This window comes from Saccopteryx bilineata, chromosome 4, assembly GCF_036850765.1.
Source record: "Saccopteryx bilineata isolate mSacBil1 chromosome 4, mSacBil1_pri_phased_curated, whole genome shotgun sequence".
NCBI classification, from domain to species: Eukaryota; Metazoa; Chordata; class Mammalia; order Chiroptera; family Emballonuridae; genus Saccopteryx; species Saccopteryx bilineata.
Genome location: NC_089493.1, coordinates 41,286,366 through 41,310,803, shown reverse-complemented (window position 1 = coordinate 41,310,803; position 24,438 = coordinate 41,286,366). Strand labels below are relative to the sequence as shown.

Here is a 24,438-nt window from a genome sequence, read left to right as displayed (position 1 = left end):
ATTTTTATGTCCCACCTATGTATGGAATCATATAGTTCTTAGTTTTTTCTGATTTACTTATTTCACTCAGTATAATGTTATCAAAGTCCATCCATGTTGTTGTAAATGATCCGATGTCATCATTTCTTGTGGCTGAGTAGTATTCCATAGTATATATGTACCACATCTTCTTTATCCAGTCATCTATTGAAGGGCTTTTTGGTTGTTTCCATGCTTGGTCACTGTGAACAATGCTGCAATGAACATGGGACTGCATGTGTCTTTACATACCAGTGTTTTTTTTTGTTTGTTTGTTTTTGTTTTTGTTTTTGTTTTTGTTTTTGTTTTTTTTTATTTTTTACAGAGACAGAGAGTGAGTCAGAGAGAGGGATAGACAGGGACAGACAGACAGGAACGGAGAGAGATGAGAAGCATCAATCATTAGTTTTTCATTGCGTGTTGCAACACCTTAGTTGTCCATTGATTGCTTTCTCATATGTGCCTTGACCGCGGACCTTCAGCAGACCGAGTAACCCCTTGCTGGAGCCAGCGACCTTGGATTCAAGCTGGTGGGCTTTTCCTCAAACCAGATGAGCCCGCACTCAAGCTGGCGACCTCAGGGTCTCAAACCTGGGTCCTCTGCATCCCAGTCCGACGCTCTATCCACTGCGCCACCGCCTGGTCAGGCCATACCAGTGTTTTTGAGTTATGGGGGTATATACCCAGTAGAGGGATTGCTGGGTCATATGGTAGTTCTATTTTTAATTTTTTGAGGAACCACCATATTTTCTTCCATAATGGTTGTACTACTTTACATTCCCACCAACAGTGGATGAGGGTTCCTTTTTCTTCACAGCCTCTCCAACACTTGTTATTACCTGTCTTGTTGATGATAGCTAACCTAACAGGTGTGAGGTGGTATGGTATCTCATTGTAGTTTTGATTTGCATTTCTCTAACAGCTAATGAAGATGAGCATCTTTTCATATATCTGTTGGCCCTTTGTATTTCTTCCTGGGAGAAGTGTCTGTTCATGTCCTCTTCCCATTTTTTTATTGGATTGTTTGCTTGTTTGTTGTTGAGTTTTATGAGTTCTTTGTATATTTTGGATATTAGGCCCTTATTTGAGCTGTTGTTTGAAAATATCATCTCCCATTTAGTTGGCTGTTTGTTTTGTTGTCAGTTTCTTTTGCTATGCTAAAGCTTCTTAGTCTGATGTGGTCCCATTCATTTATCTTTGCAAAAGAGCCCCTTTTTTTTTTTTTTTTTTGTATTTTTCTGAAGTTGGAAATGGGGAGGAAGTCAGACAGACTCCTGCATGCGCCCGACTGGGATCCACCCGGCATGCCCACCAGGGGGCAATGCTCTGCCCATCTGGGGCGTCGCTCTCTTGCAACCAGAGCCATTCTAGCACTGAGGCAGAGGCCACTGAAACATCCTCAGCGCCCGGGCCAATTTTGCTCCAATGGAGCCTTGGCTGCGGAAGGGGAAGAGAGAGACAGAGAGGAAGGAGAGGGGGAGGGGTGGAGAAGCAGATGGGTGCTTCTCTTGTGTGCCCCGGCCGGGAATCGAACCCGGGACTCCCGCACGCCAGGCCAACGCTCTACCACTTAGCCAACCGGCCAGGGCAAGAGGCCCTTTTAATATTCATTTTCCCTAGTGTAGGTAAAGGGCCATTTCTATGATAAGATTCTGAATGAAGTACCAACAGGTACCATTCTCCTCCACAAGAACTGTGACTCTAGGGCCTCTTCTTCCATCTTTTCCAAAATGCTGTCCTTAATAAAGTTGTTCATCTAAGGCCCCCTCCAAGCACAAACACTGTTGAGCCCGCAGAAATTGCTCCCCTCGGTGAAGAAGAGGAAAGATGTTTACCTAATAAAGAGCTTCACAGTCCTCAGTCCACTTTCTTTTTAGAGAAAACACCTCAGCTTTGAAGAGTCCCTTGTTTTCATGTCTGATTGTTTTCGTGTGCAGAGCACAATGAGCTGCAACAGAAACTGGAAAAGAAAGAGAGAGAGTGTGATGCCAAGACCCAAGAGAAGGAGGAGATGATGCAGACCTTGAACAAAATGAAAGAGAAACTTGAGAAGGAGACCACTGAGCATAAGCAAGTCAAGCAGCAGGTGGCAGATCTCACGGCCCAGCTCCATGAGCTCAGCAGGGTGAGGCCCGAGGGCAGCACCCTCCGTTCTTGTTTCCCGCACCTGGGAGCCCCTCACCCTCCAGACGGCTCCTCACTGGGGGAGCGGCACCTGAGCGTCTCAGGATCTGTCGCAGTGCTTGTGAGACTGGCCCCCTTTGCTGTCCTATAGGTTGTGCCTCCAAGGCCATTTGGGGGTGTGCATTTTTAAGCACAAATCCTCTAATAAAGGCAAGGGAAATTGTATTAGCCTTTTAAAATGAAACCTGATTTTATGAAAACCAAACTGGACGATGGTTCAAGAAGTGAGAGGCATGTAATTGCTTTGCAAACAAGCACCAGAGTGCCAAATGGAAGGGGCTGACCCAATAGAGTCCAGCAAGGCCTAGACGGTCTTTTTGACTTACTGCCCCTGCAAAACCCACATTCTCAGAGGTGTGAATTTCTCTATAGTTTTAGGCACACTATCAGACTCTCAGAATCATCCAATGAATTTACTTTTTCCATTGATCTTTTTCTATTTTTATCTTTGCAGAGGGCTGTCTGTGCGTCAATCCCAGGTGGACCCTCGCCTGGGGCCCCAGGGGGGCCCTTTCCTTCCTCTGTGCCAGGCTCTCTCCTTCCTCCTCCACCACCCCCACCTCTCCCAGGAGGACTGCTTCCTCCCCCACCTCCGCCCCTCCCTCCAGGCGGTCCTCCTCCTCCCCCTGGGCCTCCTCCCTTAGGGGGAATCATGCCACCTCCTGGTGCCCCACTGGGTCTGGCACTAAAGAAGAAAAACATCCCTCAGCCCACCAACGCCCTGAAGTCCTTCAACTGGTCTAAGCTGCCTGAGGTAAGCCACGATGGCGTTAGCAGCCCATGCCTTTGCAGAAAGGGGAGGGAATGCTGGCTGTTAAATGATTTCCTTTTCCAGCACGGACTTGGGGTTTTCACAAGCTCAAATATCTAAGTGATAAAGCTTCTGAAATAAATGGCATGTTGTTCGAAGCCAGCTCACTCTGAGCATCTGGTAAAATGAAAAGTTGGGGATAGTAGCACGTTAAACTAAAACCACGGCTGTTCTTTTTGTGCGTAACTGTAAACCCTAGCACTTATAAACTTAATGTTTGCAGAACAAACTGGAAGGAACAGTATGGACTGAGATTGATGATACCAAAGTCTTCAAAATTCTAGATCTTGAAGACCTGGAACGAACTTTCTCTGCCTACCAAAGACAGCAGGTAACTACAGCATGTGCCCTCCCGATCCTGCAGAAGGAAAAGCATGTCCTTGTGCATGACCCCCGGGCCATCTGCCATACCCATGATATGATAGGCATCTAAGTTCTCGGCTGTTTGGTCTACCGGGGCATGTTCCTGCAAAGCAGCATGGTGTATGTGTTCACACGTGTTTGCCTGGCAGTGTGCGTGTGTGTGGACATGTCAGAGGTATATAAGCTCCTTGTTAGGGAACTTCATACCCTGTGTGTGTCCAAGGCCTTGTCTCCATTGGTGGAAGTCCTGTATACTATTATCACTTGTGCTTAGTCAAAACTGTATTTATTTCTGAAGCCATTTATCTGACTTTTAAAAATATATACTTCATATGGTTATTATTAGAAGTGGACTGCTTTTTTCAAATACATGGAACCTTTTAGAAGTATGAGGGTTGGTCAGTGACTGTAGTTTGGTAGCTGGCTAGGATCTAGAGAGAGGTTTTTACCGTGTCATGAACATGACCGACTGAGCATGTGTGCCGAGGGCAATGACGCAAATAGGGCCAGAGATGCCTCTGAAAGTGAACAAAGCTTCCATGATCGGGGTGAGAGCATGTGATCCAGTGCTTGTTTATGTGGCCAAGCCACGAAATGCAGTGTCACATGGTGAGACCTGGTCGCATCTGCGTGATACTTCTCAGTCCTGGACCAGGCATCTTAATCAAGCCGTTTAAGGATGGAACGGAAGAGGTCATGGCAGTGTGGCTGGCTCAGAGAGTTTCAGAATAGCAAGGAAAAGGTGAGTGGGTCCCAAATAGTCAATCAGAGACCTGGGGAGGGAAAAATTAAGTCCTGAGTGTGAGAAGGAAGATTGTTAAGGATAACTGTGGGAGAGAAAGGAAGAGAAGAAAGAGCACGATACATCTTTAACAGGAAGGCGCAGAGGCCACGCCTGTGCACAGCGGCTTTCCTTGGGCTCTGCTGGGAGGCCCGTAACTCCCAGATGAATCATGCCCAGGGTGGGGCATCCTCAGACAAGCGGCACACTTCCTAGTCTGCTGACGCTTGGCCTGGTTCCTAAGAAAGAGTGTCTCAAAACAACTGCCGAGCCCCGGGCGCCAAGGGAGAAGGTGGACTGATGGTGGGGGAGAAACAAAAGCCAGTGCGTTTTATTTTCAAAATTGCTTTTGATACATCTGAAATTTTGTAAAGGAAACGCGGTCTGTCCTTTAGCCCGACAGTTTTCACTTAGAGGGAAAGAAAGCCTCTCTCAGTGCATTTTAATGCTGTTAGAAAAGTACAGAAATGCAAGTGGCTGCCTGTCATGGTGGTACACCCCTAAAACGGGAGCCCTTGGCTGGGGCCGCCCAGAAGTGTGAAGGCAAACTTATGCATAGTCATACACACCATTCAAGGAAATGAAGTACAGGAAGAGAAGAAGCAAGACACTTTACCTTTCAAATAAAGGATGTGTTTAGAGCCCTCATACAGCAGGTGCTCAGTGCAGACTTAGTCCTGACTGGCTACGAAGGGCCTCCTCTCTCTGCTATCACAAGAAGGTATTCTCTGGGCCTTCACATGAAGCCTTAGGACATTTTAGCTGATTTCCTGGTAGATTCAAATAATTCTGACCTCATTAAATACCTCATTGATTTCCTATTTCAGTTTCAGTTGCTAATATTGGTCCATGCTGGTTGCAGAAGGTAAGGGTTTGGGAAGTAAATTAGAAGAAAGGAAAACAGCAGTTATTCCAAACGATGCTCTTCAAGTTTGAGCATGTAGATTGCGTTTATTATGAAGGCAGGTGGTTGGAAGACCCAAGTTTACAAGACTTGTAATTAACTAGCTTTCAGCAGAAGGTGCAAAAGGATGCTGCCAAAATGCTCAGGGACAAATATGTGGACAGTTCTCAAGATCTCTGAGAGACGGGGTTGCAGAAAGCTTGGCAATTGAGTGATTGTCTCCTAGCAACCAGTGACTGTTTAAGTAATCAGCTGTCATTTCAGTCAGCATAGACCAGAACATTTCAGTTGTATTTAACACTGAGTAGGCTGGTAAGGAGACTCGTCTGTGACATTTTCATTAGCACTTCCTGCAAAAAAATTTCAACACTTCTGCTCAAGCTTGATTCAAGTGTGTTTCTCTTCTTGGTGCAAGAATTTGACATAAGAACTTTTAAGCCATAACTATATTTCCCAAATGAAGGAAATTTGAACCATTTAGTTGAATTTACTGAGTGTTGAGAGACAAGAAATCGAAAGATGCAGGCATTCTAGTGGGGAGGTGCAGGACAACATAAAGGGACGAGTGTGCCTGTCCTTGAATGGTCCCTCATCTCATTTGATGAGAACATCAAAAACCTATGCATTTTCATTGTAGTCTTGGCACGGTGCTGTATAATTATCATTACACTTGAGCTGCTTTCTTTTGCACTCCCAAATGAATACTGGGAACATGTTATTTTTTTTCTGTGGTATCTCCTCTTTTTTCCCTTTAGAGTTCAAAAAACAAACAAAAAACAGACAAACGAAAAAACAACCTCATCAAACCCTCTGTACTTCAGCCAGTTGTTTGGCCAAGTGAACATCTCAGCAAGGCAAGGGACACAAGCACATTATCTGCATTCATGCACCAAAAACACTACACAGAGGACGGTTTTTTAAAAAACTCAAGTATCAGATCAGTATAATTATGTGAACATTGATTAATGACATTTAGGGGAGGTCTGATGTAAATAAATGTACATACACACAAGATATGCTCCATTGATTTGAGAAATATTGTATCATTAAAAACAGAACAAATATTTAGACTGTCTGCTTTGTATAGGAAGTACTTCAAATGATGACGAACGTATTGAACTACTGCGCAGGCCTGCAGTGCAACTTGTAGTATAAAAGCAGAGATGAGGGAAGTTTTTAAATGACCATAGACAGACTAAAGAAAGATAATCAGTTTTGGTACTGAGAACAATATATAAAGTTACCATTTTCATCAACCCTAAAGTTTAGTTCTCAAGGAGCTCTTATACTTTTTTTTTAATTTAATCCTCACTGATTCTATGAAGTGAATATTACTTCTATTTCACAGATAATAAAAAATGGCTTAGTGTACATTCAGTGTCTGAACAGGTGGCACAGCCAGGTAGACAAGTGTCACGATTCTGAGCTCCATGTTGTTCATGGTTTTTATTCATTATGAAGGTCGGGTTTTGTAAAGGATTTTCTTTAACTGCAATTTTAAGAACAAGACCATTCTTATTTAGGATTTTTTTTTTCAGCATGGATATCAAAGGTGTGCAGAACTAATTATATAAGCTAATGTGCCACATGAAATGGAATTTAATAGCATGCAGTTATTCCCCTGCTCATATTCCAAAAGTTCATTTGAAAGTCAATTTCTTGAATCTCAAAACCTCGTTTTTTTCCTCATTAAAACTATTATTATACGGGCCAGCCACCAAAGACGTATTTTATTATACCATGTAGCACATTGCATAGTAATACTATTTCAGATACAATTATCTAACACTATTAATCTTGGTCTCATGGGAAATTTTATCTCGAGATGTTAAAAATTCATTCTCCCTATCCACACAGTTGGACAGAGGAAAATGAACTTGACATTTACCTAAAGGGAGTCATATCGTTGTAGCAATAAATTAACAGCTTGCTGTCTTCATTCCTCCTCCCAGCTCTTTGCCTGAGGATACCCCTTCTTTATAGGTCCTGTTATCAGAACATAAAGTAATATTTCAAAGCCTCCTTACTCTGATTTAGGGAACAGAGGGTAACTGCTATCTCCGGCTCCACAATCTGATCTCTCCTGCTAACATGTAATACACAAATCATTCTTGGAGTCCCTTTTGGAACATTTTGTGGTATTTTCTGATTTTTATAAATGGTCATAATTATTAGTGTATGTATTTTTCTGGAGAGGGATCCCAGCTTTTATCAGGTTTACAAAGGAATCTCAACCTCAAAAAGATGAAGAACCGTTTGTGCAAGGGTTACTATTATTTAAGAAATGTTGAGTCAGTATTTCCTTGTGGAACCCTACCAATAGGAATCTATCAGCACTAGTTCCTGAAAATGCAAGTCCCAACTTCCTATTTATATTCCAAGCCCAAAGCCTGACACCAGAAATCATCTGGAAAAAGCAGGCATCCTGTTAGGGGGAGCCAAATATAGAGGATTCTATCATGTTTGGTTCAAGCCAGTTAGTAAAGGATTTAAGGTTTCAAAAGAATGGTAACTTATTTGAAATGGGCCTGGAAACAGTTATTTTTATAATCTGAGAAGCTTTGTCATGTTATTTAAAATGTGATGATTAAAGGACTCTTAAGGAAAGCTAACAGTTAACCAAACTCTCCCCTGGCATTCCTCATCCTCATCTTTGGAAAGATAAGGTATATTACTTAGCTATTAACTGTTACACTTATTGCTGCCGCTGGTTACATGTGGGAGATCATGACCAACTAACTGATCTTCAACTCAGCTGAAAGCAGGACAGTAGGAGAAAAAAAGGACTTGATTATCAGCTTGAAAGATAATTTTATAATCGCTTCCCAGTATTGAGCTCACCATGTGTCAGGTACTGTACAAAATGTATTACACGCATTATCACATTTAATCCTCACACCGATGACTCAGTTGTGGGCCCCATCTTATGGACAGCCTGAGCACCTGTACCCAACTAGTTGCCTGAGTTCATAGCCCACTACAGTAGAAGTCAGAAATCTCAGTTTCCTGATGGTGGGAACTTATGGAGTGTTTCCAGACAAGGTCTTAGAAGGTTTTTTGGCCCAGGCCTGTTGGCTCAGCAGTAGAGCATAGGCTCGGCATGTGGAAGTCCCAGTTTTGATTCCCGGTCAGAACACACAAGAGAAGTGACCATCTGCTTCTCCACCCCATCCCTTCTCTCTCTCTCTCTCTCTCCTCTCCCCTCTCTTTTGCTTTCTCTCTTTCTCTCTTCCTCTCCCGCAGCCATGGCTCCAAAGGTTCGAGCAGGTTGGCCTTGGTTGCTGAGGTTGGCTCCATGGCCTTGCTTCAGGCACTGAAATAGCTTGGTTGATGAGCAACAGAGCAGTGGTCCCAGGTGGGCAGAGCATCACCCCTTAGTGGGCTTGTCGGGTTGATCTGATCAGGGCACATGGGGGAGACTGTCTCTCAGCCTCCCTGCCTCTCACTTAATAAAAAAAAAAAAAAACCCACAAAGTTTTTTTGTTGAAGGCCAGAGAGTGAGCCAGATATAAATCAACTAGCAACTTGTTTCTTGAAGAGAGAAAAGTAGGGTAAGACCTCGTGGAGTTCACGTTGTCGTAGATTTTTCTTGTCCTGGAAAGGAGAAACTGCTTTTACGGGGAAAGAGTACTCAGGAGTTCCAGAGTAGAAAAATGGACCATTACAACAAGATCAAGAGAAAATTGTGACGTCAGAGAAGAAGAAAGGTTTCTCATGGTCACCAAATTATGTTTTAAATGCTATTCTAGAGAAAACAACCCCTTCTGGTCTGGGTGGAGCCAGGGAGGAGGGCACGTTTTGGTTCCCACTAGAGGAATGACATGAGCCATCTCATCTGTGTGAAATTGGCCTTGGCGGTGCTGCTAGGACCAGTGAGGCCTGAAGGAGTTTGCTGAGCAAGTGCTGGTTGTGCAAGTGATTGGCTGGAAAGCTGGGCTATGTTTTGCACACCGAAGCTATTTTCATTTTATCATGGCAAAAATATGCAAATAAAGCAATAACTTTCTCAGAGTCTGTCAATTACTTCTTCCTCTTTTTCTCCTTCACGCCAAGTCTTTTCTGTGGACTATTTCAAGAAGAGACTGTTGACTTCTGTGTGCTTGAAACAACCCCGAGGCAGTTGGGACAGGGCCACGGTGGCTGCTCACCACACGAATCCCTTATTTCACAATTGCACGTTCTGTGTTTTTCCTCATACCTGCCTATAGCACTGACAGGCATTGTTTGGACTCTGGAGGAGTACTGAAGGTTAATATTATGGACCTATGTTGTTGAAACAGCCTTTTGCCTTTCCATAGCCCTTGTGATACGAGAAGACAAACGATTACTTCTAACACACACACACACACACACATATTTTTGCTAGTGTATGACAATGGGAATAATTTCCTTATGTTGATTAAACTAATTTTTTTTTAACTTTAAGTGGAAGTCATGATAAATAAAGGGAGCCCAGTGATCCTTTCCAACGGGATACCTTCATTTCCCAACTTGAGTCTTCCTGGGTGTTTAAGTCCTTTCTTTTCTGAGTTTGATTTTCCACCAGTGAAAATGAGGTGCAGCCCCTGCCGTCCTCCCTCTCTGCCCTGCGTGCTCAGTGCCATGCCCTTACCTGTCCTTCCAGCCGGGCTCTCCCATCTTCACTAACTCTCACTGTCGCTCCTAGGGGCATAATCATCTCTTAGCCCATGTCACTGATTTCCTTGACTTTCTCTCATTTGTTGCTGTGATTTCTGAATTGCATGTATCTGCTTTGCCTTTTCCATGCCTCTGCCATGGCTGTAGGATTTCTTTGTGAACAGTAACTCCAAGCAGGTAAGTGAGTTACTACCTAAACCTTGCTTCGTATAAACTCCTTCGCTCACTGTAAACTTGAAATGTCTTGGTTACCTCGTTCTGTTCAGATATTGTAAGGTTGTGCTGAGGTAGTTTCACATTGGGTTTCAACTCCTGAAATCTCATCACTACAAAAGACAGCTGTTAAGTTTGTTCACATGGTGCTTCTTACTTACTTATTTACTTTATTTATCTATTTATTTATATTTTTCTGAAGAGAGAAGCAGGGAGGCAGAGAGACAGACTCCCTCATGTGCCCAACCGGGATCCACCCAGCATGCCCACTAGGGGGCGATGTGCTGCCCATCTGGGGTTTTGCTCCGTTGTAACCGGAGCCATTCTAGCACTTGAGGTGGAGGCCATGGAGCCGTCCTCAGCGCCCAGGCCAACTTTGCTCCAATGGAGCCTTGGCTGTGGGAGGAGAAGAGAAAGAGAAAGGAGAGGGGGAAGAGTAGAGAAGCAGATGAGCACTTCTCCTGTGTGCCCTGGCTGGGAATCGAACTCAGGACTTCCAAACGCCAGGCTGACGCTCTACCACTGAGCCAACCAGCCAGGGCCCGGTGCTTCTTACTTTCAACTCCGCATTGTTTTTGTTTCCTAAACTGTTAGACAATTCCAGAGTTCCCTGATTTTCTTACATTTTTAAATGGCATGATCTATTTTTTAAATGGATCCTGACCTCTCTAATAAGATCAAACTTGCTATTTATCAAGTTAGTCTATGTTTTTACTTTGATGTCCAGTTTACTCAAACAGTATCTTATATATAATTGTTCTGTGCTTCTTCCATCAAAAGTGATGAGTGGCCATCATTGCTTACAGCTTTCTGTATAGCAGCAGAGTATGCAAGTAGAGTTTCATTGTTAACTCAAGCAACTGAACTAATGCTTGAGCTGTCCCCTCCCCTTGAGTGACTGTCCATCAGGTTTCAGGGTAATGGAAGGTACCATCTGGGCTTGGGAGCTTCCTGTTGCACATGAAGATGTTTGGGAGTCTTTATTGTTCAGCTTTTTGAGCATTCAGGATGCAAATGGTTCTGGGGTGAATGTGCCCTGCGAAAGGCTGGACCTGCAATGGCAGACCTCAGCTGAGCTTGATTCATAGTGACAGTTCTGTCTGCTATCCATAGGACTTGGGAGACAAAAGGAGGGCACCACTCACTGATAATTTATGCACACCGAGCATCTTCAACTTAGAAGCACTTTGTTCTTCCAAAGAATGCTTTTCAAATGTGGGTGGTCAGCTTTTCTTATTATTTCTCCTTGTCTACTAAATTTTAGTCTTTGTTTTAATTTCGCCACCTCCCTATACTCCCCCCTCACCATCTCAGCTTTGCATGTATGTGTCCACGCGCACGTGTGTGTGTGTGTGTGTGTGTGTGTGTGGAAACTATAAAGGAAAAGTATGTGTCTGAAATCGGAATGTCCCTGTTTGACCGTGATGGATTTCTTTCATGCTCTTTATAGAAAGAAGCAGATGCCATCGATGACACATTGAGTTCCAAACTTAAAGTCAAAGAGCTTTCAGTGATTGACGGTCGGAGAGCTCAGAATTGCAACATCCTTCTATCGAGGTATTGTTGATGTTGAACAGACATTTCTGGTAGGACCAATTTCTCTATCATGTAGCTCCAAAACGCATGTTTTATTTGTTCTTATAAGTAAACTCTGCTGAGGTACTGTTCTTCAGCTTCTCTTCTGTCTAAGCGGAAAGCACTTGTGCTATGTACTTTCTCTACTTGAATATATAGGAGCTGGTTGCCTACTGCCTTGGAATTTAATTCCCACAGACTCCTAAATTTAAGAAGCAGAACATCCCAAGTTAATGTTTGTGTTTGTTTGTTTGTTTTTCCCAGATAGCCTATAAAATGGACTTGACTTTTATTTATACTTCTTGACTTCAGAGATATTTTGTCTGTTGAATAACATTGCCACAGAATCAGGACCAAACATAAAGCCTCCTTTTTTCTCTTGCTTTCAAAAAATCATCCTTTTATACTTCAAAGTTACATGATTTCATGCTCTTTCTGAACATTGTTATGGCTAAAAAAAAATATGTAAATCTCAAACTTCAATGAAATGCTAATTTATCTAAGTCAGTCCTGTTCAGAAATCTTTCTCATAATTAGTGAACCATCACGACCTTGGAACTTGAAAAGAAGAAAGGAAATTTGGGAGCCTGGGATCTAATTGTCACTTGAGGTTGCCGTGGGTATTTCAAGTAGCCTATCGGGATCTAGTTTTCTCTTTTCTCTAAAAGGGCCTTTCACATTAGGCAAAGATACCTAATGCTTATGAGCTGAATGAAGATGTAAAGAATCCTGAGCTTTGAGGCTTTAAGTATAAGTCCCATTGGTTACATGCTAGAAAGAATGCTGTGTATATGTTGAGACTGGTGTAAGGTGACTTTTCTTTCAGGGAGAGTAAAGAGGGAAAGTCATAGTCCTTAGTTTTTAGATAGTCTTAGAGTAAATTTCTTTCAGCACAGAACTGCTACTTGGTTTTCAGCATGGGACTTTGATTGTTAGCCAGATATATATTACTTCAGGGGCCAAGTGTTTCTTCTAGTCAACAGGAAATTGAAGCCTCGCGAGATCACTGAATTTTAATACAACTGGTAAGGTAATGTGAACCATCCTGTTCGCTGGCATTTCATTTCTGCAGCTGGAAGAATGGCAGCTGTGTTAAGGGGCAGGCCCTGGATCTATCCCCACTTTCACTCCCTGAGCACATGCTCAGGAAGACACCACTGAAGATAATTGGAAGGTCTCTCATTTTTCTTCTGTCATGGTCACCATCTGTTTTGTTCCAATTTCTTTTCACAAATAACATTCTTAACAGCAAAATAAAATGAAAATTTGGGGAAATGTGGTTTTTATTTCAATTTTAGAATTCCTCCTCTATTTTTAGAGGAATACTTGAAAACAACTTGACAAAGGGAGCTATCACTCTTGAATTTCTGTAGTATTGAAAGTGCTCATAGGTATATAAATTATGACCCAGTTCCTTATAGACAGATTATTCTCAGTACTAGGTGCCAACCAGGGTAATTACACCAGTTATAGATAAGGTTACATCTCTTGCCGGCAAATTTCCCATCCTATAATTGAAAGAATTATTTCATATTTGTGGTATGTAATTCCTTTGTTACCTCAGAAGTATCAGGTGACTTAGAACTTAAAATGTGCCTAAACTCTCTCTCTCGAAGATGGTAGCTGTTAGATTATCTATTGAAGTCCAGTTTAATGAATAAGTGCTATGACAGGATGCAGAATTAAAAGTTATTGTGCATAACAAAGTAATTCTGCATCTCAGTTGACTGTATGGTAATTGAGCCTTATTGATCAGGTTGGAAAACCTCTTCCCCAGCTGATTCATTAGCACCTGCTTTTCTGCTCAGTGATCAGTAGTTTCCCCTCTCTTCTCAGGAAAGCACAGGGCTGTGGTAAAGGCAAAGGAAATTAAGCAGATTGAATTTTAATTTGTGTTTTATTGATTGATTTATTTGTTAACCAGTCAGCAGTTTTCCTTGCTTTTGCTTTCCCCTCTGTGCGGGCGCTGCATTGCTCCCCACTGAAGGAGCTAGGGGCTTAAAGGCAGAGAGCTCTCTGAGAGCACGTCCGAGGCCTTTTTCTTAGAGTTCTCACTTTGAAGCACCCATTTGCCTGGCACTCGGCTGGACACCGTGGGACGACCCACAGTGACATAGCACTGCTGCCTTGGGAAGCTTATGGCTGATTGGAGAAGAGAGATGACACGGATGAGGTGACTTGTGAACAATTCCCGGCTTAGATTGGCCTGGCTGGAAGGAGACAGGAGCCCAGCCAAGCGAGAGGGACACTGACAGGTTTCCCAGGACAGTGGGCCTCGAAGGCAGGAACAGTTATGTGGCCAGGGAGATGGAGACAGTGCCAAGGAAGTGTGCAGCAGGAAGAAAGGCACCAGAGGGGCAAAGCACAGCTAATAAAGAGAGCTCTGTAAATTGCAGCAGACCGTCATTGCTTGGCTTGAATGAGAACAGACAGGAGTGACTGCAACCCATGCCTGGTGCCTTGGTGAAGGCGTGAGTCAGCCCAGGGTCGAGCCATACCCTCCTCATCTGTAAAATGCAGATAATGAAAGTGCTAGCCTTGTAGCGGGTTTGTGAGGATTAGACCTGGCAGGATGCCCATATGCATGCAGCTGCTGTTCAGGCAGTGGCCTGTTAGGTGCCCAGAAGATTGAAAATCAGTGCAGTTTGTTGGGGAGGAGATCACACTGTTTTAATAAGGCTGCACGTTTGATCTCTCAGAGGTCCGCAGGATAGGTGGGAGGGGTCAGGAACTGGAGGCAAAGGTGGCCTTCCAGTCGGAGGCTCTTTCTGTTGTCCAGGTGAGACCTGATGGGGGCATGGAGTTGAGAGAGATGGAGAAACCCTGAACAGGACTTGGAGACGGGTTCTGTGCTTAGGGACAGCGAGTAGAAACGTTGCCAAGTCGATGTCAAGATTGCTTACCTTTCCACACTTACTGTCTTCTTTTCTGCTTATTTCATTCTCAAAAGTGGCAGCCCGCTCTGTTTCTTATCTTGCTGACTAGGAATTTAATTCCAGCAATGTAGTCATTACACCAAATTCCTCTACAGTGAAAAGTCTGCAGTGTTTCCATTTTAGTGAGTGCATCTGTCTGCAGTGCTGATGATCATTAGAAGCTCTTCCTTACCCCCACACTGCAAAAGTCCGTGGGCCCTTTGGTCGGAGACACCTGCCACAGCCTCGCCAGGAGCTGAGCAGACAATCAAAAAGGAAGCCCTTCCCACCCCAGGGGCCAAGCAGCAGGGAGGTACAGGCCCTTTTTATGTGTTCACAGCACGAGTGGCCAGGGTCACTGCAGCTCCTAGAAAGAGAGTGCCTGGAAGATGTGGGTTTGAACCAGCAGCTCCAGGCCACTGGCCCGGCCTTTCCCAGACCCGAGGAGTGCAGAATGAGAACCCCTCCCTCGGGCCCTGGGAGACTGAGCCACACCTTTTCTCTTGCATGCCTCTAGACGGCTTGTGGCCATCTAAAATTCACTCTGCTTTATTCCCTCAAACAGACCTCTCCCTTCCAAAAAGGGAGAAAATAAAAAAGACAGAAGCAGCCTCGGAGGCTGGTTCACATTGCAAAGTGAACCCACCTGAAACACGCTTCTGTGAAGCGTCCTGCCGTTCTTTTCTCCAGATGCTCACTTAACATGGCAGCCGGGCTGTAGCAGACCACAGAAAGCTACTTTAATGTGGGAGGATTTGGCTGAAATCCACTGACACAGAGCTGAGGCTGATCCAGCTGTCCGTCCCTAACTTACTGTAATTACGCCTGGATGTTCCCTCGGCACATTTCTGAAATACCTGAGTAGACCAAGGTAGATTTAAATATTGTTTTTAAATGGCTTTTTCCTGCCTTGTAAAGAGAGTGGAAGGGGATGTCTCAGAAGTTGCCACCCTCCAGTACACCAGAACACTGCCAAGCTTTAAAAGCAATTAAAAGGTTAGAAATGGTAGGGTCCTTAAATTACAGAGATTAGCAACTCATTCTGTGGATGACAGATGATACGAAGAGCCTAGCAACCTATGGAACCATCCTGGGGGGCAGCAGACCCTTCTCCGCTTTCCCCAAAGGTACAGTTTCCTTGTCCCTCCAACGGGCCACGTGCGAGGCGGTATGTTGACAGGTAGATTTTCTTAAGTACTATCCATTAAAGTCTCGGGTCTCTTTCTGGGCCACATTTAGAGAAACGAGACTTGTTATGAATTAGAGCTAGTGTTTAGTCCAGACAGCCTCTGGGGTGGGGGGTGGGGATGGAGGGGTTGAGGAGCATAAATATATACAATTTCAAAAGCAAGAAGTTCTGCACTCCATATGGGGAGCTAATGAAATGCAAATCTGATACTTCAAGTATTGTTCTCACTCTGATTTTCAGCTCCTTTTAAATACAAAACAGAGGACTCAGCAGAACGGCACCATAAAGTACTTTCTTCAACTCAGTGTGAGAAGGACACAGAACTAATTTATTTTTTTCTTATAATAAGTGCAGTTTTTTTCATGATGACTATAGACAATTCCACAGCCGGTTTGGTTTTTATTAGTGGCACGTTCAGCCTTCCCTAAGGGCCCTCGTCTTCGACTTTGCAGGGCCGCACCGCGGTGTTTGCCCTTCACTGACCCTAGAGCCTTTGGTGTCCTGGCGTCTAGGGCTGCCCAGGCCAGAACGGTGGAGACCTTTGCTAGGATACCGTGTTTTCCCAACAGACGTTTTACCCATGCCAACTTGCTTACTTGTTCCATTTAAATTTGAGGCTTTTCCATTATGATGTTCTAGTGGACATCATATTTAGGGGGCACTGACTGTCCCCAGAAGTCTGCTGAGGTCTAGAGTGGCTGTCTACAGCCCAGAAGCTCCAACGTTACCACAGCCCAGCCTAGGCAATAGTATGGGCCTTATTTTAGAACACAGACAACTGGGCATGTCGCCTAGATGCTATATTTGGATCTGGAAACTTGAAATAGAAGAGAATGGTATTGGTACAACAGGGTTCCCAGATTGCTGTCCCTTCCCTGTCCTTCTTATTGGCACATGAAACAATGTTTAGGTTAAATGGCTGGGTGGGTGGTTTTAATAAGATTATATCAAAATCGAGAGGCAAGGCCCAGCCAGGGCTGTCCAGAGGGGTCTCCACCCTGGCGTTCTCTCCTCCGGCCGCGGCCTTTATGTCACCCCCGCTCTCGTCCAGCTCTCATTTATCCACGGGAACGCGGTAACTGTGGGCTTTCCATTCTTTTATGTCAAGTGTTCAGCTTATCATTTGATTCTTCCAAAAATTATACCCACTTTTAAAATAAACACCATGTCCCCTAACTCATTTTCAGTACTCCCAGGCCTAATGGGTAGTATATGTGGAGAGGAAACTATGGTGAAATAATGGATATGAGAGTACTGTGGGAAGTGTTCATAGTAACCCCGCTAAGTGCTGTTTAATGATCAAATAAATGCACATGACAATTAAGGTTACATAAGCATTGCTGCCTTTTTTTTTTTTCCTGGTGTAGAAAAGTCTACCTTGTAGAGGATTCATACAGAGTATTGAGCCCTTCTATGGATAGGCACTAAACAGTTTACATGTGTTATTTCACTTTATACACCTACTTAGACACACGCACGCACGCATGCACACACACTCCTTTATTTAAATGTGGTTTTTATTCTTGCTATTTTATAGATGAGGACACTGAGACTACGGAAAATCTTTTTCCAAGGTCACACAGGCTAAGACAGTGTCAGATCCAGGACGGGGCCTAGCCCGTCTGATGCCAAAGTCCCCGTCTTTAAGCATTACGTGTGAGGGCTTACGTCTTGCTCTGTATTTGTGTTCATATCTTCCTCACTAGGCCGAAATGTTATCCTTGAAGATCAGAGACTAAAAGAACAGATCAGATGATGTTAACATGTCGTGTTACTGGTACCTTGTAAGGAAGGGAGATTTTTAATGGAAGTCTGGGTCTGTGCTTACAAATAAGAAAAGAATGACTCGATTGTTACAGTTAATGATCGTTTGCCCTGGTTATGATTGTTGGTTGTATCTACTAAAATCACACTTTTACAAGTATGTTTTAATTTTATGACTCTTTCCAGTCAACACTTTGGTGTCTTGACATCATCAAGACAAATCCTTAGTTAGTGAATTATATAAAGTTATGGTACTCAGAAAACAGATTTCTGTTTTTGTTTTAAATCCTCCCCTATAAAACATTAATTAGGTAAGTAATATTTATAAAAAGAATTTGGGATAAGCAAATCAAGAATGTCAGGGTTGTGTGAAATACTGCCACTTTCTGTGTGTTTGACCGTGGGCAAATTGCTTAACTATTCTGAGCCTCTGTTTCTTCCTCTATTAGAAAATATTAAAATGACTATCCCAGTTATTTTGAAGTTCAGATGAAGTAACATGTGACAACTCCTCAAGTGTGAAATACTTGTACATTTTATTTTGTATATTAACGATCTTTCAATTTTTTAACAATAACATAGATCCTAACTTATTTAAACCCGTTTTTAGCATGACAGGAAGCTTTAAACACTCCTGGTCGATAATCAAGTTAAGACCATAGATTTTGGTCTTTCCTCTTTCGCCTGCAGATTGTGGATGTGAAGGGGATGTCGGGCATGGGTGGTGTCCAAACCTCTCCTCTTCTAAGCCGTCGTCCAAGGAAACTGACCAGCAGAACCGAACAGCTCCGTGCGCTGTGTCAGCGGAGCCTGACCAAGCCCTGAAAGAATGTTAAAGCAGGTTCAAAATCCTAATTTTAGGTGCAGTATTGTCAGGAAATAAGATTTCACTGAGAGATTCTGAGCAAAACAGTACTTGAAAATCAGCAGCTGGAGTAATTCAGTAGCAAAATGAATTATCTTCCATTCAATTGTAACGCTCGAGCCAGGGGTGTTACCAACAAGAGAAAATGCTCTCTCTCCAGGTTGAAGTTGTCCAATGATGAAATCAAACGGGCAATTCTGACAATGGACGAACAAGAAGATCTGCCCAAGGACATGTTGGAACAGGTGAGCCGCCAGACGTACCTCAGAGCCCAAGCGACAGCTGACTTGCTGCAGGGAGTGAGATGCTGAGAAAAGCTGGTTGTGGTTGATAGACAATTTCTTCATTTCTGAACTGAGGCTGAGCCAAGGTTCCATAGGGTTCTGTTAGGAAACTGAGACTCTCTTCTCTCGGTGTTCCTCCGAATGATGCATGAGAAGCAAGGTGACAAGTGTGTCAAGTGCCCTGGGTCCACAATGCCGGCTCTGCCCCTCACGCTGCTAAGTTACTACTCCCTTGTAGGTCATATATATCTAGTAGCTTTAGTAGAAAGTTTGTTTCACAGGAATATCAAGAATCACTAGCACTGGGAGATCATGCTGTACTACATACACCGATCCATTGCTAAATCCTTCATGCATACAATGCGTGTCTTTCCCACAGTGCTCACCATTCCCACAACCACAGAAGCCACTGTTAAACCCCTATCACTGCCATCTACATCTAAATATCCAGATGTGTCATCAGGTGGGATTCGCATTCATGGGGCTGAGTTTTGTCCCTATATCGTGTGGTACTCTTCTTGTGTTGTAAATGGCAGTTCATTCAGTGGCCGGGGCTAGCAAGTTGTACATCATCTATATTATCCTTGGCAGACAAGGGCGTGTGGTGACCCAGCCTCCCTTCATGCAGCATTTCTATAACGTGCTCTGTGTAGCCACTCCAACTGTGTCATGTTGTTCCACAGCTTGGTTCACTGGTCCCCCACATGACAGTGTTGTTAGCTAGCAGATATTCTAAGGATTATCGCCTGTTTCTTGGTCTGGACTTAAATTGTTCTGTGCTTTTTAGAGATAGTCTTGGAATACTCTAAGACTGTTCTGTCTGCTTCTCTCATTGTCCTTGGGATAGAAGCATAGTTTGAGTGATTTTCGTCAAAAGGTCCATGTTTGTTAGAGCCAGGTACACTTAAGGTTGACTGGATACAAGTAATCATGATTCCAGGCTGAACTTGACCATCTGCAGGCATGGTCAGCCCCCTAGAGCAGAGGAGAAGAATAGTTTGCATTGCTAACAGTGATCCTGGGTAGCAAGGCTGCCCCGGGGGGGGGGAGGGGTGTCTGTCTGCATGTACATTTAGGTTCTCGCTGATGTCCTAACAGGCCTCAAGCACAAAGCAGGAGGGGTGGTGTGTTTAGGGTCACCACACCTCCATGGCCCTGCCCTCCCTGGAGCCACTGCAGCTGCACTTGACCTGAGTGAAAAGTCTCACACCTTAGCAATGCCAAACTTCCATGCTTTCCTTTTAAGGTTTGATTTAGTTATCAAAACAGTTAATGACTGCGCTTTCCAGTCTGTTAGGGTGCTCTGTGTGTGAATAGTTTAAAAGTCATTCCTAAACCTCAGATTCATTTCTCAGAGCACTATACAGCTCCTCCACACTCTCTTCTGTCCCTCTCTGTGGACCAGGCAGAGCAGTCTGCCCATGGGCATGCAGCCCAGCCACCTCTGCCCCCACCCCGCCCTGCACTGCAGTTGTCTGCATCAGAATGCTCGCCCAGGGTGGAGAGCCATGCAGAAAGCTGTCTTAGTCCTGAGGCCTTCGGCCCCCTATCGACAAGGTCATGTGTTTAAAATTCCACAAAATCTGTTTACTGTGAAATTGCATCCAGCAAAATTCCTCCTTGAGGGAAAAGATTTCAAAATCTTGCCAAAAGGGCTTGCAGTGCAAATAGAATGTGCTTCAAATAAATACAAGTGAGAAAATCTATCTACTGAAGCCAGCCAGATCTGGCCAGCAAGGGTGCTTGGACTAGGTCTCGGGTAACTGTGTATCTCCTGTTCCGCTCCACTCCCAGCCTCTTCTTCTCAGCCCCGCCCCCGGCTCCGGTCCTGCCAGTCCTCCGCTGTGCCCTTTGCCTTCATACAGCACTCTCCCCAAGCACGGGGTGAAGCCAGCATCTCTCTGCTCCTCTCTGATTTGCATTTGAGCCATATTCATGTCCTCTTCTGCTGCTTTTAGCTACTGGGCTCAGAACTCGGATAAGATCAACTGACTCTTTTTCTAACTCTTTCTTCTCTTAAAACTATCCATGCACGGCCTGTGATATGACTGTGTTGTGAGGAGGACTGCGCCTTTAGAATGTTCCTCTTACTCTTCTTTTGTACATAACGGAAGAGTGCTTAGGGCAGGGGTCCCCAAACTACGGCCCGCGGGCCACATGCGGCCCCCTGAGGCCATTTATCCGGCCCCCGCCGCACTTCTAGAAGCGGCACCTCTTTCATTGGTGGTCAGTGAGAGGAGCATAGTTCCCATTGAAATACTGGTCAGTTTGTTGATTTAAATTTACTTGTTCTTTATTTTAAATATTGTATTTGTTCCCATTTTGTTTTTTTACTTTAAAATAAGATATGTGCAGTGTGCATAGGGATTTGTTCAGAGTTTTTTTATAGTCTGGCCCTCCAACGGTCTGAGAGACATTGAACTGGCCCCCTGTGTAAAAAGTTTGGGGACCCCTGGCTTAGGGACTGTGTTTTCCTTCACAGGGGCCTGTGGGCTTTGCATCACGAGTGGGGACGATGCCTGAGACTAGAACTGAATTTCCAAACTAAGCCTTTTTCTCACTCTTCCTTCTCCATTGCTCTTGCCTGCTACCTTCCCTCCTTGCACTGAGGAAGAACAAGAAGATTTGTGTCCTTTTCACTGCCACTGTTTGGATAGCGGAACATAAATTAGCCAGAAGCCATCAGGCCACCAGACCTATGAATTTCCCCGCAAGCACTTCCATCTCCTCCACCCCTACCACCCCATTAGGAAAGAGGGGTGCCCCTGGCCCATCCCTTCCTTCTGCTCAGGGACCCCTCTCCTAGTCTCTCACCTCTCCCTCTTGACACATAACTTGTTTGAGCCTCAGCTTTTCACCCACACACCTCTTAAGGCCACACAGCCCCATCCAGCTGCTGTCCTCTCTCTTTCTTGACACAGCCCAAGTTCTTGAAAGCCTGTCCCCACTTCCACTCACCTCCTCATCACTCTTCTTCAGCTCCCTGCAGTCTGTCTTCCTCACCTCCCTAAGGACACAAATTCCGTGTTGCCAAAGCCAGGGGCTCTTTGCAGTCCTTGTCTTCCTTCATTTCTTGATGGTATGCGACACTGATGGCCACTTGCCCTCTGGTGAAACACCTCCTTCCATTGTCCTGAGATTCCATGTAGGCCCCTCCATGGCCTCCTTCGGAGGTTCCTCTTCTTGTCCCCACCCCTTAAATGCTGGCTCCTCTGGAGCCCTGCTTTTATCTTCTGATGGCTGTCCACGTGGCCTCACTCACTTCTGTGCATGTTCCAACCAACCCCAGGGCTTTGTCTCCCAAACAGATTAGGATTTCAGGCCCATTTGTCCACCTGCCTACTAGAAATCACTACTTGGTTCTCTTGTCAGTATTTCACACACCAACTCACCTCCCCACCCACCCTTCATCAACCTTCTCTTCCCGGGTTCCCTGGTACACTCTGGGTACGTTGTTGCCTACACCAGAAGCCTGGATCTCCTCCTTTTGACTCCCATCTACCATAATCCATCCAGCAACAAGCCAGGCCGGGTCTATTCAAACCCCCTGACTAGCTCTAGAATCTCAGCGCTGCCCGGTCCAGGCCACGGCCATCTCCCACCTGGATGACGGCATCGACCACCTAATCACAGCCCCCCAACACTTTCGATCGCTTCTAATTCTGCATTCTTCAGGCACAGTAACCTTTTCAAACTACAAGTTCATTCCTCTACTTCAGATTTTAGATTTATCCCAGTACCCTCAAAATAAAAACTGAACTTCTTATAGGGCCTTTGCGACTCCCTGACCTTGACCACTGCCGCCCTCCCCTGCTGCTGTTACAGCTGCTCCTCCACCTGCGTGGGTGCTGCGCCACCCATGCCAGTCCGGGCACACAGTGTGCGCTCTGCCTGCTGTCTGTGTCCAACCTCACGGCGTTCGCATCCTTCCCTGGGGTCCCAGTTCTTTCTCTCCGGTCGCACCCATACCGACTGCCTTTCCCGGGTGCCTTATATCAACCCAACAAACATTTGAAAACCTGCTAAACAGCACCCAAGGTCGGCGTCAAGCTATGGGGAGAATTTTAGAGTCCACGGGGTTAGTGTCATTTTTCTTTTCAGGGTCCACAGGCATTTGCTCTAGAAAGGCTTGTGCATACCCAGACACATATCTGCTCCTTTAAAGGAGCACTTTTCCTCATTAAATATCATTGCTATTTCTTCCACATCCCATGCTCATTTCATCTTCCAAAATAAAATGTGGAATTAAAGACTTCAAATCCCACTGCGTTCCTGTTATCCAACTCTACATGGAGTAGAAAAAAAAGATGGAATTTGATAAGCTCGATAAGCAAACTGAATTGAAAATGCAGAGAATCACTCGTTCCAGCGTGATGGGAGAGAACAAACGCAGAGAGCAGGGAGGAGAGACGCCGCGGGTTCCGTTTCCGAGGCTGACACGCACTTGCTCTATGCTCCTGGCTCAGGCGTTTCATCTCTCGCGGCCTCATTTGTATCATCTCCTAATGAGAGGGTTGAATCTCCAAGGTCCCGCTGATGGTGTCTGTGAAGCAGGCCGTGGTGATGAACTGCCCCAGTTCTGGCTTGAGAGGCAGTGTAGAACAGAAAGATGCCAGGAAGGAGTTTTATATCAACTTAACTACTTTCAGGTAAAAATGGAGAGATTGAATTTCTGTTGTATCTAAATAATCACTTGTGAGCAGAGCTTATAAATTAAACAAAGGTTAAAACTTCATCTTGGGATGAATTCACTGAAAGGGTGAAAAGGTTACTGAAGAAATTTAAGTCACAAACCTCACTTTTAATGTTTGTGTATGCTCTTTAGCTCCTGAAATTCGTTCCTGAAAAAAGTGACATTGACCTTTTGGAGGAGCATAAACATGAGCTGGACCGGATGGCCAAGGCCGATCGGTTCCTTTTCGAGATGAGCCGGTGAGTTGAAAAATGCTTGAGAAGCAAAGATGCCCCTGCCTTTCTAAGGAGGTTACACGTTTGATTCATGTCGAATGGTTCGGTTTAACTCAAAGCCCTCTTGAATTCCAGAATCTTTTCAAGTCAGAGTTGTGTGGAATTTGTTTTTCTTAATTGGTTGCTTGTCCATGGGTGACACAGGGTCAGGTTTCTCTACAATTATCTATTTCTGGGCCCTTTTGACTCGTGAGCTTTGACCTGTTTAACTCATAACTTTTCCTAGTCAGTGTCGTTCTCCTCACCACTCTGATTTTGGGGGATTGTGTCTCCTCCTCCTACCTCACCATCTCAGGGTTGTTGATGCTGATGGACAGACTCTGTGCTGTCAACCCAGAGTGCACATAACTGAATAGCTGGGTCCTGGATGTCAAATCATGACACATGCATACATCACTAATCAGTCATGGCGTTCTTCCTCGACTGGCTTTCTCAACCCTCTCCAGCAGTCCCTGAGGCAGCCCCTGCTTCCTGATTGAGTCTGGCATGTGAGCTGAGTGTGTTTGCCATCCAGGCCTAGCGAATTGATTTTGCATTAGAGAAGGACCAGTGGTCCTGAAACTGTCAGTCAACTCCAGGGCAGGACACTTCCCAAGAGCCAAAGGCCAACAAATATAGCCAAGGTGAACATGCCTCTTACCCCACATTTCTAACCTGTCCAAGCTTATTTTTGTTGTTGTACTATCTCAACTTACCTACTACAGTAGAGCAAAGGATGGTTTTGCAGTTTGGACAGCTGTGTCCAACAACCTGTGTGTACACAAACCAGATGACCACCCACACTACTGCCACTTAGTAATTGTCCAGATCTTTGTATGTATGCATCATCTCAGTTAATCCTCCTGTCAGCCCTGCCAGGAGGGCTGTGAAGTCCAGAGCTGTTCTCTTCCATTTAATGGAGAAGTCAAGGTACCTGTTCAGGGTCACCTAATAAAAGGAGAACCCGGGAGGCAAACCCAGGTCTGT

At 44.7% G+C, this 24,438-nt stretch overlaps 1 protein-coding gene across 4 annotated transcripts in view; it reads left to right on the top strand.

Annotated features, from left to right (window-relative positions):
- DAAM1 (dishevelled associated activator of morphogenesis 1) overlaps nt 1-24,438 on the top strand; it is a 168,511-nt gene that overhangs the window by 127,681 nt on the left and 16,392 nt on the right. For 3 of the 4 annotated variants that reach the window (XM_066272980.1, XM_066272981.1, XM_066272978.1), the window contains exons 13-19: nt 1,956-2,143; nt 2,657-2,956; nt 3,237-3,344; nt 9,847-9,876; nt 11,363-11,469; nt 18,381-18,465; nt 23,330-23,436. In XM_066272980.1, coding sequence (XP_066129077.1) covers nt 1,956-2,143; nt 2,657-2,956; nt 3,237-3,344; nt 9,847-9,876; nt 11,363-11,469; nt 18,381-18,465; nt 23,330-23,436 — 925 coding nt within the window. The remainder of the gene's footprint in view (nt 1-1,955; nt 2,144-2,656; nt 2,957-3,236; nt 3,345-9,846; nt 9,877-11,362; nt 11,470-18,380; nt 18,466-23,329; nt 23,437-24,438) is intronic. The other variant, XM_066272979.1, reaches the window with a different exon arrangement.